Raw genomic sequence first — 16,602 nt, 5'->3', positions numbered from 1 at the left:
CCATCTCTATCCCCCACTCTCTCTCTCCCTCCCTCTCTCTCTCTTTCCCTCCATCTCTATCCCTCTCTCTCTCCATCTCCATCCCCCCTCTCTCTCTCCCTCTCCCTCTCTCTCTCTATTTCCCTCCATCTCTCCCCCTCCCTCTCTCTCTCTTTACCTCCATCTCTCTCTCTCTTTACCTCCATCTCTCTCTCTCTATCCCTCCATCTCTCTCTCTCTCTCATTGTTATCCCCAGCTGACAACAGGCCTTCGGGACGCCGCATTAGTCGCAGTAAGGAGCTGCACAAGCACTGGTGGTTATGTAACCTGCACACACACGCTAACACACACACACGCTAACACACACACACACGCACACACACACAACACGGACAAGCCCTTAAGCCTCTCTCTGGTCTCTTAACAGGCACACACACTAGCTAGTGTCTCTCACCCACTTATATACTGTACTCACATGCACCCGCACACACGTTTGTATCATCAGATTTGATTTGATATCAACAAATTCTTGTGGTGGAATTTGAGTGTAGTTGATGAATTGAATTGTAATGAATTGTAATGAATTCTAATTGAATCCAGTATTTAATGTATCAGGTACAGACAACATGTTTATTTTCTAAATAAGCAGACCAGTGGTGACATTCAAATCATAATTATAGGAAAATACATTTTAATTTAAAAAAAGAAAATTAACATTCAATGTGTAATAATATTGTTTAATAGAATAGAATAGAATACAAAATATTACCTTCCTTTTCTTCCCAAGGAATCAGTGGGCAGAACACAGTAGATAAATAAAACAACATTTATTTTTCAGGAAACCTGGTTCTGAACTACATGCTCTATAGCACTCTCCTGTTTTCTCCTGTCCTCTCTCCTGTTTTCTCTCCTGTTTTCTCCTGTCCTCTCTCCTGTTTTCTCCTGTCCTCTCTCCTGTTTTCTCCTGTCCTCTCTCCTGTTTTCTCCTGTCCTCTCTCCTGTTTTCTCCTGTCCTCTCCTGTTTTCTCTCCTGTTTTCTCCTGTCCTCTCTCCTGTTTTCTCCTGTCCTCTCTCCTGTTTTCTCCTGTCCTCTCTCCTGTTTTCTCCTGTCCTCTCTCCTGTTTTCTCTCCTGTTTTCTCCTGTCCTCTCTCCTGTTTTCTCCTGTCCTCTCTCCTGTTCAATCACCTGTCCTCTCTCCTGTTTTCTCCTGTCCTCTCTCCTGTCCTCTCTCCTGTTTTCTGCTGTCCTCTCTCCTATCCTCTCGCCTGTCCTCTCTCCTGTCCTCTCTCCTGTTCAATCTCCTGTTTTCTCCTGTCCTCTCTCCTGTCCTCTCTCCTGTTTCCTCCTGTCCTCGCTCCTGTTCAATCTCCTGTTTTCTCCTGTCCTCTCTCCTGTCCCCTCTCCTGTTCAATCTCCTGTCCTCTCTCCTGTTCAATCTCCTGTTTCATCTCCTGTTTCCTCCTGTCCTCGCTCCTGTTCAATCTCCTGTTTTCTCCTGTCCTCTCTCCTGTCCCCTCTCCTGTTCAATCTCCTGTCCTCTCTCCTGTTCAATCTCCTGTTTTCTCCTGTCCTCTCTCCTGTTCAATCTCCTGTTTCCTCCTGTCCTCGCTCCTGTTCAATCTCCTGTTTTCTCCTGTCCTCTCTCCTGTCCCCTCTCCTGTTCAATCTCCTGTTCTCTCTCCTGTCCTCTCTCCTGTCCTCTTTCCTGTCCCCTCTCCTGTTCTCTCTCCTGTCCTCTCTCCTGTCCCGTTCTCATGTCCTCTCTCCTGTTCTCTCTCCTGTCCTATCCTCTCTCATGTCCTCTCTCCTGTTCTCTCTCCTGTTCTCTCTCATGTTCTCTCTTCTGTTCTCTCCCATGTCCTCTCTCCTGTCCTCTCTCCTGTTCTCTCTCCTGTCCTCTCCTGTCCCCTTCTCATGTCCTCTCTCCTATCCTCTCTCATGTTCTCTCTCCTATCCTCTCTCCTGTTCTCTCCCATGTCCTCTCTCCTGTCCCCTTTCCTGTCCTCTCTCTGGTCCCCTTCTCATGTCCTCTCTCCTGCTCTCTCTCCTGTCCTATCCTCTCTCATGTCCTCTCTCCTGTTCTCTCTCCTGTTCTCTCTCCTGTTCTCTCCTGTCCCCTTCTCATGTCCTCTCTCCTGTTCTCTCTCATGTCCTCACCCCTGTTTTCTCCTGTCCTCTCTCCTGTCCTCTCTCCTGTTTCCTCCTGTCCTCGCTCCTGTTCAATCTCCTGTTTCCTCCTGTCCTCGCTCCTGTTCAATCTCCTGTTTTCTCCTGTCCTCTCTCCTGTCCTCTCTCCTGTTCAATCTCCGGTTTTGTCCTGTCCTCTCTCCTGTCCTCTCTCCTGTTTCCTCCTGTCCTCGCTCCTGTTCAATCTCCTGTTTTCTCCTGTCCTCTCTCCTGTCCTCTCTCCTGTTTTCTCCTGTCCTCTCTCCTGTTCAATCTCCGGTTTTGTCCTGTCCTCTCTCCTGTTCAATCTCCTGTTTTCCATGTCCTCTCTCCTGTTCACTCTCCTGTTCACTCTCCTGTTCACTCTCCTAGTCTCTCTCCTAGTCTCTCTCCTGTCCTCTCCCCTGTCCTCTCTCCTGTCCCCTTCTCATGTCCTCTCTCATGTCCTCTCTCCTGTCCCCTTCTCATGTCCCCTCTCCTGTCCCCTTCTCATGTCCTCTCTCCTGTTCTCTCTCCTGTTCTCTCCCATGTCCTCGCTCCTGTTCTCTCTCCTGTCCTCTCTCCTGTCCCCTTCTCCTGTCCTCTCTCCTGTTCTCTCTCTTGTCCTCTCTCCTGTTCTCTCTCATGTTCTCTCTCCTGCCCTATCCTCTCTCCTGTTCTCTCTCCTGTCCTCTCTCCTGTACTATCCTCTCTCCTCTTCTCTCTCCTGTCCTATCCTCTCTCCTGTCCTCTCTCCTATCCTCTCTCCTGTTCTCTCTCCTATCCTCTCTCCTGTCCTCTCTCCGGTTCTCTCTCCTGTTCTCTCTCCTCTCCTGTCCTCTCTCCTGTCCTCTCTCCTATCCCCTCTCCTGTCCCCTTCTCATGTCCTCTCTCCTGTTCTCTCTCCTGTTCTCTCCCATGTCCTCGCTCCTGTTCTCTCTCCTGTCCTCTCTCCTGTCCCCTTCTCCTGTCCTCTCTCCTGTTCTCTCTCTTGTCCTCTCTCCTGTTCTCTCTCATGTTCTCTCTCCTGCCCTATCCTCTCTCCTGTTCTCTCTCCTGTCCTCTCTCCTGTCCTCTCTCCTGTACTATCCTCTCTCCTCTTCTCTCTCCTGTCCTATCCTCTCTCCTGTCCTCTCTCCTATCCTCTCTCCTGTTCTCTCTCCTATCCTCTCTCCTGTCCTCTCTCCGGTTCTCTCTCCTGTTCTCTCTCCTCTCCTGTCCTCTCTCCTGTCCTCTCTCCTATCCTCTCTCCTGTTCTCTCTCCTGTCCTCGCTCCTGTTCTCTCTCCGGTTCTCTCTCATGTCCTCTCTCCTGTCCTCTCTCCTGTTCTCTCTCCTGTCCTATCCTCGCTCCTGTTCTCTCTCATGTCCTCTCTCCTGTTCTCTCTCCTGTTCTCTCTCCTGTCCTATCCTCTCTCCTGTCCTCTGTCCTGTCCTCTCTCCTATCCTATCCTCTCTCCTGTTCTCTCTCCTATCCTCTCTCCTGTTCTCTCGCCTGTTCTCTCTCCTGTTCTCTCTCCTGTTCTCTCTCCTGTTCTCTCTCCTGTTCTCTCGCCTGTCCTCTCTCCTGTCCTCTCTCCTGTTCTCTCTCCTGTCCTATCCTCTCTCCTGTCCTCTGTCCTGTCCTCTCTCCTATCCTATCCTCTCTCCTGTTCTCTCTCCTATCCTCTCTCCTGTTCTCTCGCCTGTTCTCTCGCCTGTTCTCTCTCCTGTTCTCTCTCCTGTCCTCTCTCCTGTCCTCTCTCCTATCCTCTCTCCTATCCTCTCTCCTGTCCTCTGTCCTGTTCTCTCTCCTGTCCTCTCTCCTGTTCTCTCCTGTCCTCTCTCCTGTTCTCTCGCCTGTCCTCTCTCCTATCCTCTCTCCTATCCTCTCTCCTATCCTCTCTCCTGTCCTCTCTCCTGTCCTCTCTCCTGTTCTCTCTCCTGTTCTCTCTCCTGTTCTCTCGCCTGTCCTCTCTCCTGTTCTCTCTCCTGTTCTCTCTCCTGTTCTCTCGCCTGTCCTCTCTCCTGTCCTCTCTCCTGTCCGATCCTCTCTTCTATCCTCTCTCCTGTTCTCTTGGTCAGGGAACTGAGTGACAAACAGAAGGGCTCATTTGGGATGCCATTTCCTGCTTTCCATGCCCAAGATATATTCTCTCCTGTTTTTAAACAATGAAGTCAGGTTTGATATTATGAGAGTTTTGTTGATGTAGTGGGAATGCTTAACATGTAGGAAAGTGTGTTTATATGATTCCTTTCAGAGAAAGAACAAGACAAGGATAAACACTAGTTTGACAAAAACAGCATCATTCTTCTCATACTGGATTGTAAGTTCTGGGTTTTGTGAATGTGTGTACATCTACGTGCGTGTGTGTGGCTTTCCAGGACATTCTGTGTGACCCTGATTTAGCCCACTGCAGTGAAAGGTTAAGCAGACCAATATAAGCAGACCAACTGGGGATTTTTTTTTGTATTCTCGCATGGACAGATTTTGACAGAAGTGGACCCTGTCACTTCGCCTCTTCCTCTCTGGTACCACCTGAAATGTTGATTCTATTTCCTGTTTACTTCCTGGTAATAGTATTTATGTTTCCTGTTTTCTCCAGCACTACTTCCTGGTGGTGTTTGGCCATGACGGTCAGAAGCCTCTGGAGCTGCGGACGGAGGAGGAGTCAGACTGCAAAAAGTGGGTGGAGTCTATCCAACAGGCCAGGTAAGAGGGTGGAGTCTATCCAAGGACATCACGTCAACGCCTCTTTACAGGAGCCTGGGGGCTAAGAACTCGTAGCTACTGTAGCAGCGAGGTGCTAAGGGAAGGATAGGAGTTAGGCTCGGATTTCGGTCTGGCTTGCTTGTTTTACTCATGACACACATGCAAATGCACTGGTTGACTGTCACCTAGGCAGCCGGTATGCTGTGTTCTGCTCTGAGACACACAGTGACTGTGTAGTGATCCTCACACTAAACACACACACACAACCCCCTCTCCATATGTCTTCTCCATTTGTAGGAGTTTGTGTGTGCTCTGCTCGGAGCAGTTCACATTTAGGTCACACTCTGGTGCTGTACCACCAGAGTGATTACATCACAGCCCTAACCTCGACACTCCACCTCGCTCTCCCCCCCCTCCTCTCTCTGTCTCTATCCAGCACTTTCTCTCTCTCTCCCCCTCTCCTCTCTGTCTCTATCCAGCACTTTCTCTCTCTCTTCACCCCACTACTGTAACTTCTCTGTCTCGCTCTCTCTACATCTCCCACATTCTCTCTCTCTCTCTCTCTTCACCCCACTACTGTAATCTCTCTCTCCCTCTCTCTCTCTCTCTCTCTCTCTATGCACACTGAGGGATGATGAATACATTTATGCTATGGTGTTTACTTTTAAATGTTTCTCGGTAATATGCATAGAGCATAATGCTTCTGTGGCGTTCCCTGTGCAGAGTGCACCATGTCGACTGGGTTTAAACTCACCATTCCACACTTACCATTCCACCTGTAGTTACTCTGACATCATCATTGAGCGCGAGGTCCTGATGCAGAAGTACATCCACCTGGTCCAGATCATGGAGACAGAGAAGGTGGCGGCCAACCAGCTACGCACCCAGCTAGAGGACCAGGACACAGAGATAGAGAGGCTGAAAGCAGAGGTACACACACATTTACACGGTCTCTCGCACACTCACGTACACACACACACACAACCACACACGTGCTCCCTCACACACACACACACGGCCACATTGCTCACACACAAAAATGGACACAAATAAAGGTTTCCGTTAGGCAAGGGGATCTGGCTAGTGTTTGATTTGTGTTGACTGTTGTGCGATGACTGTTGTGTGTTGTGTGTTGACTGTTGTCTGTGGACTGTTGTGTTGACTGTTGTGTGTTGACTGTTGTGTGTTGACTGTAGCCTGTTGTGTGTTGACTGTTGTGTGTTGACTGTGGACTGTTGTGTGTTGACTGTTGTGTGTTGACTGTTGTGTGTTGTGTGTGGACTGGTGTGTGTTGTGTGTTGACTGTGGACTGTTGTGTGTGGACTGGTGTGTGTTGTGTGTTGACTGTGGACTGTTGTGTGTTGACTGTTGTGTGTTGACTGTGGACTGTTGTCTGTGGACTGTTGTCTGTGGACTGTTGTGTGTTGACTGTTGTGTGTTGACTGTGGACTGTTGTCTGTGGACTGTTGTCTGTTATGTGTTGTCTGTTATGTGTTGACTGTAGTGTGTTGACTGTGGACTGTTGTGTGTGGACTGGTGTGTGTTGTGTGTTGACTGTGGACTGTTGTGTGTTAACTGTTGTGTGTTGACTGTGGACTGTTGTGTGTGGACTGGTGTGTGTTGTGTGTTGACTGTGGACTGTTGTGTGTTGACTGTGGACAGTTGTGTGTGGACTGGTGTGTGTGGACTGGTGTGTGTGGACTGTGGACTGTTGTGTATGGACTGGTGTGTGTTGACTGTGGACTTTTGTGTGTGGACTGGTGTGTGTTGACTGTGGTCTGTGTGCTTCCAGATCGTGCTGTTGAACAAGGCCAAGGAGAGGATGCTGCCTTACCAGACCAACCAGGAGGAGGAGGACCCAGACATTAAAAAGATCAAAAAGGTCCAGAGTTTCATGCGAGGCTGGCTGTGTCGGAGGAAGTGGAAGATCATCGTCCAGGACTACATCTGTTCCCCCCACGCTGAGAACATGAGGAAGAGGAACCACATTGTGTTCAACATGGTGGAGGCCGAGACCGAGTACGTCTGCCAGCTCTCTGTCCTGGTCAACTTCTTCCTCAGGCCGCTACGTATGGCCGCCAGCTCCAAGAAACCTCCCATCAGCCACGATGACGTCAGCAGCATCTTCCTCAACAGGTAAACACACCGTCTGACCCCCCTCCAGAATCAACCCACAGCCCCTACCCCTTAGACACTTGCGAACGGATTGAATAGATGTCATAGCAATATCTTTTTCTTCTTTGTGTCCCTTTAGTGAGACCATCATGTTCCTCCATGAGATCTTTCATCAGGGCCTGAAGGCTCGGATAGCCAACTGGCCCACGCTGGTGCTGGGTGAGATATGAGGCGTCTATGTTGGGTGAAATCTACTCGAGCTAACCTCTACCATTATCTTTGTGTGGGATGTTTTATGTGTCTGTCTCCCCAGCGGACCTGTTTGACATCCTGCTGCCCATGCTGAACATCTACCAGGAGTTTGTGAGGAACCACCAGTACAGCCTGCAGGTGCTGGCCAACTGTAAACAGAACCGGGACTTGGACAAGCTGCTGAAGCAGTATGAGGCGAACGCTGCCTGCGAGGGACGCATGCTGGAGACCTTCCTCACGTACCCCATGTTCCAGGTAGCACGTCGCACACGCGTCCGGACCTCATTAACCTCCGCCCTTTCACCCCTCCTCTTCCACATGTTAGTCTACGGCCCAGACCTGACTGACACCTCTCCGTTGTGTTTCAGATCCCTCGTTACATCATCACTCTCCATGAGCTGCTGGCACACACGCCTCATGAGCACGTGGAGCGCAAGAGCCTGGAGTTCGCCAAGTCCAAACTAGAGGAGCTGTCAAAGTGAGGATAACGGAGCTGTAGTGGTTGTGTAGTAGATCATGTAGCCAACAGTGGTTGTGTAGTAGATCATGTAGCCAACAGTGGTTGTGTAGTAGATCATGTAGCCAACAGTGGTTGTGTAGTAGATCATGTAGCCAACAGTGGTTGTGTGGTAGGTAATGTAGTTAGCAGTGGCTGTGTAGTAGGTAATGTAGTTAACAGTGATTGTGTGGTAGATAATGTAGTTAACAGTGGGTGTGTGGTGGATAATGTAGCTAATGGTGGTTGTGTGGTGGATAATGTAGTTAACATTGGTTGTGTAGTAGATCATGTAGCCAACAGTGGTTGTGTAGTAGATCATGTAGCCAACAGTAGTTGTGTGGTAGGTAATGTAGTTAGCAGTGGCTGTGTAGTAGGTAATGTAGTTAACAGTGATTGTGTGGTAGATAATGTAGTTAACAGTGGTTGTGTGGTGGATAATGTAGCTAATGGTGGTTGTGTGGTGGATAATGTAGTTAACATTGGCTGTGTGGTAGGTAGTGTAGTAAACAGTGGTTGTGTAGTGGATAATGGAGCTAATGGTGGTTGGGTGGTGGATAATGTAGTTAACAGTGGTTGTGTGGTGGGTAGTGTAGTTAACAATGGTTGTGTTGTGGATAATGTAGCTAATGGTGGTTGTGCTGTAGATAATGTCGTTAACCACGGTTGTGTGGTAGATAATGTAGTTAACAGTGGTTGTGTTGTGGATAATGTAGCTAATGGTGGTTGTGTTGTCAGGATGATGCATGATGAGGTGAGCGATACAGAGAACATTCGTAAGAATCTGGCCATCGAGAGAATGATCGTAGAAGGCTGTGACATATTGCTGGATACCAGCCAGACCTTTGTCAGACAGGGTGAGTCCACACACACATACTGTACAAATGCACTCACACACACACACACACCAGCCAGAATCCCGAGCATTATAAGATGGCTACTGGTAACTGTCATCAGTAGTACAGTATGTGTAGCCTATGTTTTTTGTTTTTTCCCCCTCCCACCAAACTCACACACACACACACACTCTCTACCCATCAGGCTCTCTGATCCAGCTCCCATCCAGCAGTGAACGGGGCATGCTCAGTAAGGTCCGTCTGGGCTCTCTGTCCCTCAGGAAGGAAGGAGAACGACAGTGCTTCCTATTTACGAAACACTTCCTTGTCTGCACACGCACCTCCGGGGGAAAGCTGCACCTGCTCAAGGTGAGAGTCAAACACAGACACAGACACATTATGCATGTACAGATGTCCGATCTTAATTTGATCACTGTTTTGTCTCGTGAAATTTTCCTGCGCAACAGGGACTTAAAATGAGTCTCATGATTCAGATGCTTTCACAAAAACGTATTCAGGGGCAGTCAAGTCATTCAGACCAGCGCCAGCTATCAAAATCATATTCCTTCTCTGACTTTGCTCATAGGCTCAAGCTAGACAATGTCCTACTGCTGCTGTAGGCCTATAGGTCCCATCACCCCCACATTCAAATGGACTCATCTGAAATGTATCCATACACGTGTCCATTAGGCCTATAGATGTATTTCTTTTATCAGCATCAATTAGATTGAGCAATAAAAGTCACACTTTTATTCCATAGGCTTAGATCCGCACTGTGCAGCTGTTATTCCATAGGCTTAGATCCGCCCTGTGCAGCTGTTATTCCATAGGCTTAGATCCGCACTGTGCAGCTGTTATTCCATAGGCTTAGATCCGCACTGTGCAGCTGTTATTCCATAGGCTTAGATCCGCACTGTGCAGATGTTATTCCATAGGCTTAGATCCGCACTGTGCAGATGTTATTCCATAGGCTTAGATCCGCACTGTGCAGCTGTTATTCCATAGGCTTAGATCCGCACTGTGCAGCTGTTATTCCATAGGCTTAGATCCGCACTGTGCAGATGTTATTCCATAGGCTGGGATCCGCACTGTGCTGCTGTTGCAAGAGCACATTTTTCACTGGCTGTCCACTGGTTTCAAAAGCAATGATTGATAGGCAGCGTAAACATCTTGAATTCAACCATTATTGGGTTCAAATACACATTTTGATTTGTGAACAGCCATCCACAACAACCACAATAGTAAGACACAAATAGCTAAATGAGAGAGCAGCAGTGTGATTCACATCAATGTGCTATGTAGATATCAATAGTAAGTGATATCCGTATCGCCGTACACTACACCACTGCTGTCATCCTGACCTCCAAGCGTTTATTCAAGTTGGATAAGCTTTGGATGCCGACAGCAGTCGCCCATTGGAAGACACAGCTTAGACTGTAGCCCACAAAAGCCCATTCTTGCTCTTTACCCGCGATCCATCAAACACATTTGGTGTGTCATCATAACGGTCTCTGACTTGTGGTCAGACTCATTCAGGTGGAACAAACTTGAACTTGCGCCTTTTTTCAATGCTGATTCGAATGTCATTGAGAAAAGTATCCCCAAAAAATGTGCAAACATCCTTTCTGAATTTAAAAGTCATCCTCGGAGTAATCATCTTGTTTTCCAAAAGTATCTGTAATCTGATTACAGTATTTTTGCTGTTAATGTAATGGATTACAGTTACCATTTATTTATTTTTGCAATCCCTTACATGTAACGGATTACGTGTAATCTATTACTCCCCAACCCTGATAGGCTATAGCCTATAGCCTGTAATATCAGATGTAAAGACAAGATGTAAAAGCAGGCAAAAAAAACTTGGCCCATGATTTTTGAAATCTACAGTGTATTATCAAAAACCTAAAAACATTTCAAGGTTTATCGCGAACGTAAGGTTATGAATCAACTGTCAAAATGTAGTTCAATCATGGCCTGGGGCAGTCTAGTTGTTAGGACCGCTGCTTTATAATACCAACATGTCTGTAATACCAACATGTTTCAAATAGACCACCACAGTTCCTGCCCAAGAACACTAAGGTAACGTGCCTAAATGACTACCGACCTGTAGCACTCTGTAGCCATGAAGTGCTTTGAAAGGCTGGTCATGGCTCATATCAACACCATTATCCCAGAGACCCTAGACCCACTCCAATTTGCAAACAGCTCCAACAGATCCACAAATGATACAATCGCTATTGCACTCCACACTGCCCTTTCCCACCTGGACAGTAGGAACACCTATGTGAGAATGCAGTGCATTGACTACAGCTCAGCGTTCAACATCACAGTGTCCACAAACCTCATCACTAAGCTAAGGACCCTGGGACTAAACACCTCCCTCTGCAACTGGAACGTGGACTTCCTGATGTGCTGCCCCCAGGTGGTAATGGTAAGTAACAACACATCTGCCACACTGATCCTCAACACAGGGGACCCACAGGGGTGTGTGCACGGTCCCCTCCTGTACTCCCTGTTCACTCATGACAGCATGGCCAGGCAAGACTCCAACACCATCATTAAGTTTGCCGATGACACAATAGTGCTAGGCCTTATCACCAACAATGATGAGACAGCCTATAGGGAGAAGGTCAGAGTCCTGACCGTGTGGTGCAAGGACAACAACCTCTCCCTCAACGTGATCAAGACAAAGGAGATGATTGTGGACTACAGGAAAAGGAGGACCGAGCACGCCCCCATTCTCATCGACGGGGCTGCAGTGGAGAAGATTGAGAACTTGAAGTTCCTTGGTGTCCACATCACCAACAAACTATCATGGTCCAATCACACCAAGACAGTTGTGAAGAGGACACGACAAAGCCTGTTCCTTCTCCATCAGGAGACGGAAAAGATTTGACATGGGTCTTAAGATCCTCAAAGGTTCTACAGCTGCACCATCGAGAAGCGCTCCGGCAAGCAATACCGGAGCGCCAAGTCTCGGTCCAAAAGGCTTCTTAACAGCTTCTAGCCCCAAGCCATAAGACTCCTGAACAGCTAATCAAAGGGCTACCCAGACACCTCTTTTACGCAGCTGCTACCCTCTGTTTATTATCTACACATGGTCACTTTGTACAGATACCCCATGTATATATCCTCACTGTTATTTTACTGCTGCTGTTTAATTATTTGTTACTTTTTTTAAATATATTTTTTTAACTTATCCTATTTTTTTACTGAACACGTTTTTCTTAACTTCTTAAAGCATTGTTGGTTAAGGGATTGTAAGTAAGCATTTCACTGTAAGGTCTACACCTGTTGTATTTGGCGCATGTGACAAATAAAATTGCATTTGACATTTAGGCCTACCCTGTCGGCGTGGATTCGATTCCATCCCATACCCTTCTGGCACTAGTTACACATTTTAAGTATGGACAGTCCAGGGATATTTTACCACCAAACTTGATAAGAAAATCACCATACCAGACACTTTTATTAGAAAGACAGATGTATTTAATAGATAACATACTGTAAATAGGAAACTGATAAGAAAAGCAATATCTCAAAATAAAATAAAGATATTTATCATACAAAAGAGCCCAAACTCCGAGTGATGTTTCAAATGTTTACTTGGCGAAGATGTAACAGTCGAATACATACTGTACATTCAGTACAGCGCAGTGTTCATTTATACCCTTAGCTCTCACCCCCTCCCTTCCACAAAGATGTACTTCGGTACTTTTCCATCAGCCAGGATTCATTTGTGCTCCTCCGTGTATTTCACAGTCAGGAGAGGCAATGAGTAACTGAGAGTAGACATTCCTACAGTCCATGAAATAATTGGACTTCTCATGCACAAAGAGCTTCAACCCAACACTACTGTCACTCTCTAAGGATATATAAAAACAATCTGTTCATACTAAGAGGACATAATGGTGTGAAGACATGCAACAGTAATTTTAAATCTATTAACAAACAAAATAATAGCAGTGGGCTACACCAACGTCAGTTTCATACAAAGTGTGGGGTAAATTGCCACAGTAGACTTGCCGTGGTAAATTAGGAAATACTAAATTTATTTTGTCAAATAGATAAATCACCCTTAGTATTTTCAAAATGACTAAGTTGTTCCGATGATAATACCAACCAGAGGGCGAACATATCTTGAAAGACTTTGGTTGCAACCAGGACGAAGGCAACACCGATATCATCTTTCAGGGCGCGGTAATCAGGTGACCAATAATGGTTGCAATTGAGATCAGCTGTGCGGGTGAATTTAGCACGTATTGATCGTTTAAAAAGACATCAGCTGGTGATGATCTAGTGCCATCGATGGTTGCAATTAGGTTCCTTGTTATTTGATTATATTCCAATACGTTCTCTAAACTACCCAATCACATACTGTTTGTGTTCCCCTGTCTGAGTTGATTTCGGCCATCAGTTGATTGTTAGATGAATGCCCGCCGTAGAACGATAAACTTTCTTCCAGTACTCGCCCACGTTTTATACATTTCCATTACCAAACTGTTATGCGCCGGCTACAGTAGCAAAGGCCTGCTGTGCTTCCAGTTTGATGCCGGCATTTGAAGTCATCCTTGTTGTGGATTGAAAGCCTTTATTGTGTGGCTTTAAAATGTCCTTTCTTAAAGCTGTCAGGATGTGTATGCGTTTGAGCCTATCCAAGAACTATTTTGTTGAGCTGAAACACGTTTCTTTGATGTGAAAATTATCAGGCTATTCGTTTTACTTCTTGAAAACATTGAAATTAATGCAATTAGCTTGTGGGCCTAATGTAGGTTATCTAAATGAATTGAAGTATTTTTTGTTGTTGTTGCTTACCCTGAAGAGTTAGAACAGTGTTGTAAAGATGGAGAAGATAGGGGGAGTCAAAGGGCAGTGGGCCGGATTCAAAACCATATGTGTGCCAGGGTCAGCGGTTGTAACCCCTGGACCACACAGGCACTGAGGCCACCAATCATCTATTCTTGCTATTGCTTCCCTTGCACTTATAATAAAACAAGTTATCTATATTTATTTCAACGGATATGCCCTAACGAAAAATACGTCTATCCCCTACAAATATGCCCGTTAATTATAATCCACATAAGAATTCACACAAGACGCTACTTGAACAGGCGCCCAGTGGACCTGCAGTCTAAGGTACAATGTAGGTACGGTGCTGCATTGTACATAAACACCGCTTCAGCTGCCCCCTGGTGGCGATTCTTAATATTTCTCCAGATATTCAAAGCCTCTTGCTGCAGGATTATTTTCCTCAAATTAAGATGCGACATCTGTACTTTCACGTGGTCAGACACATGCAAACATTTACATACGAAATGTGTTATTATACACTACCGGTCAAAAGTTTTAGAACACCTACTTTTTCTTTATTTTGATTATTTTCTACATTGTAGAATAATATTGAAGACATCGAAACTATGAAATAACACATATGGAATCATGTAGTAACCAAAAAAGTGTTAAATAAATCAAAATATACTTTATACTTGAGATTCTTCAAATAGCCACCCTTTGCTTTGATGCCAACTCCTGGCATTCTCTCAACCAGCTTCATGAGGTAGTCACCCGGAATGCATTTCAATTAACAGGTGTGCCTACTTAAAAGTTCATTTGTGGAATTTCTTTCCTTCCTGGGTTTGAGCCAATCAGTTGTGTTGTGACAAGGTAGAGGGGTATACAGAAGATAGCCCTATTTGGTAAAAGACCAAGTTCATTAGTTACCAGCCTCAGAAATTGCAGCCCAAATAAATGCTTCACAGAGACACATCTCAACATTGACTGTTCAGAGAAGATTGTGTGAATCAGGCCTTCGTGGTCAAATTTCTGCAAAGAAACCACTACTAAAGGACACCAATAAGAAGAAGTGACTTGCTTGGGCCAAGAAACACAAGTTAAGGACATTAGACCGGTGGAAATGTGTCCTTTAATCTGGAGTCCAAATTTGAGATTTTTTGTTCCAACCGCTGTGTTTTGTGAGGCGCAGTGTGGGTGAACGGATGATCTCCACATGTGTATTTCCTACCGTAAAGCATGGAGGAGGAGGTATTATGGTGTGGGGGTGCTTTGCTGATGACACTGTCTGTGATTTACTTAGAATTCAAGGCACACTTAACCAACAAGGCTACCACAACATTCTGCAGCGATACGCCATCCCATCTGGTTTGGGCTTAGTGGGACTATCATTTTCTTTTCAACAGGACAATGACCCAACACACCTCCAGGCTGTGTAAGGGCTATTTTACCAAGAAGGAGAGTGATGGAGTGCTGCATCAGATGACCTGGCCTCCACAATCCCCCGACCTCAACCAATCTCAGCATATGTGGAAACTGTTGCAAAAGCATTTCAGGTGAAGCTGGTTGAGAGAATGCCAAGAGTGTGCAGAGCTGCCATCAAGGAAAAGGGTGGCTATTTGAAGATTCTCAAATAAAACATATATTTTGATTTGTTTGACACTTTTTCGGTTACAACAGGATTCCATATGTGTTATTTCATAGTTTTGATGCCTTCACTATTATTCTACAATGTAGAAAATAGTACAAATAAAGAAAAACCCGTGAATGAGTAGGTGTTCTAAAACGTTTGTATGTCAAGCAGATTTTGACACAGTTGACCTTCCCTCTACACGTGCGTGTTAGATGTATGGCCTCTAACCTCTGCCCTTTGACCCTCACAGCAGGGTGGGGTGTTGTCCCTAATAGAATGTACCCTTGTAGAGGAGCTAGATGCCAATGATGAGGACTGTAAGTATCTTTCATAAAGTAATAAATAACTGAATAAGTCAATTCAATACATCAACAAACTTTTGACCTTGATCCTTCCCACCTCCCTTCTGTAGACAATGCAGGAGGTCAGGGCTTCAACCACCTGGAGTTTAAAATCGTGGTGGAACCCCCTGATGGCCCCGCCTTCTCTGTCGTCCTATTGGCTCCCTCCCGCCAGGAGAAAGCTGCCTGGACCAGTGACATCAGTCAGGTAAACATACCTGGGGATGAGATGCCCAGTCCCAAATCAACTCCTACACCTACTGCTTCTGCAAGTCTCTGCACTGATTTTGAAAGAGGTTCAGCACCATGGACAGTAACATGACTGTCTCTCCCCTCTTGTCTCTCTCTGTCTTTCTTTCATTCTGTACCTTTTTCTTTCTCTCTGTCTATAGTGTATAGATAATATCCGCTGTAATGGCCTGATGACCAGTGTATTTGAGGAGAACTCTAAAGTAACTGTGCCGCACATGATCAAGTAAGAGCCCAAATAAAGACTGTAAATTCTTTTCCACGTCAGTGAGGGTTGATAATCCCCAGGTTATCCAATCCCCTTTGCCCATCTGGGAGATCACCCAATAGCTGATAATCTTATTGATACTTGTCCCACCAGGTCGGACGCACGGCTGCACAAAGATGATGTGGACATCTGCTTCAGCAAAACGCTCAACTCCTGCAAGGTCCCCCAGATCCGCTACGCCAGCGTGGAGCGGCTGCTGGAGAGACTGACTGACCTGCGCTTCCTCTCTATCGACTTCCTCAACACCTTCCTCCACACGTACAGGATCTTTACTACCGCTGCTGTGGTCATGGACAAACTGGCCGACATATACAAGAAACCTTTTACCTCTATACCGGTCAGGTAGAAAGATATACAGTATGAACCCACACACACATTGTATCTTCTCATGCCACATCACTCCATCACTCCTTCATCCATTCTGTCTCTTCCTCCCTCTATCCTCGTATAATAGACATGCATGCTGACCATCACTCTCTCTGTCTCTTTCCTTCTCTTTCCTCCCCCTCCACTCCACTCCACTCCACTCCCCTCCTCCACTCCTGGTTTTGTCACTCCTCCTCACCCCCTCCTTCCACATCTTTCCCTTCGACACCTCCTCTCCCATGCCATCCTGCCCTCTCCTCTTCTCCTTCTCTCCTCCTCTCCTCTCAGGGTTCAGTATCACTCCTCCGATCGTCTGTCCATCACGTCTCTCTGTCCTGACTACAGTCTGAAGATCACACGGCTTGCTCTGGACCAAAAAGAGTGACACTCTTTTGTTTTCTTTTTTCTCGTACATTCTCCTCTTTTCACTGCCTCTCC

General features: G+C 46.3%; 1 protein-coding gene across 2 annotated transcripts in view; it reads left to right on the top strand.

Moving 5' to 3' along the window:
• The window catches only part of rasgrf2a (Ras protein-specific guanine nucleotide-releasing factor 2a), a 60,569-nt gene that overhangs the window by 33,760 nt on the left and 10,207 nt on the right, over positions 1–16,602 (top strand). For both annotated transcript variants that reach the window (XM_064942305.1, XM_064942306.1), the window contains exons 2-14: positions 4,711–4,817; positions 5,600–5,747; positions 6,610–6,953; positions 7,072–7,151; positions 7,246–7,439; positions 7,553–7,662; positions 8,419–8,537; positions 8,722–8,885; positions 15,191–15,257; positions 15,353–15,489; positions 15,674–15,756; positions 15,892–16,140; positions 16,453–16,545. In XM_064942305.1, coding sequence (XP_064798377.1) covers positions 5,634–5,747; positions 6,610–6,953; positions 7,072–7,151; positions 7,246–7,439; positions 7,553–7,662; positions 8,419–8,537; positions 8,722–8,885; positions 15,191–15,257; positions 15,353–15,489; positions 15,674–15,756; positions 15,892–16,140; positions 16,453–16,545 — 1,754 coding nt within the window. In that variant the 5' untranslated portion in view covers positions 4,711–4,817; positions 5,600–5,633. The remainder of the gene's footprint in view (positions 1–4,710; positions 4,818–5,599; positions 5,748–6,609; positions 6,954–7,071; positions 7,152–7,245; positions 7,440–7,552; positions 7,663–8,418; positions 8,538–8,721; positions 8,886–15,190; positions 15,258–15,352; positions 15,490–15,673; positions 15,757–15,891; positions 16,141–16,452; positions 16,546–16,602) is intronic.

This window comes from Oncorhynchus masou, chromosome 28, assembly GCF_036934945.1.
Source record: "Oncorhynchus masou masou isolate Uvic2021 chromosome 28, UVic_Omas_1.1, whole genome shotgun sequence".
In the NCBI taxonomy this organism is placed as follows: domain Eukaryota; kingdom Metazoa; phylum Chordata; class Actinopteri; order Salmoniformes; family Salmonidae; genus Oncorhynchus; species Oncorhynchus masou.
The sequence above is the reverse complement of the archived record's forward strand: the minus strand, read 5'-3'. Positions and strand labels throughout refer to the sequence as shown.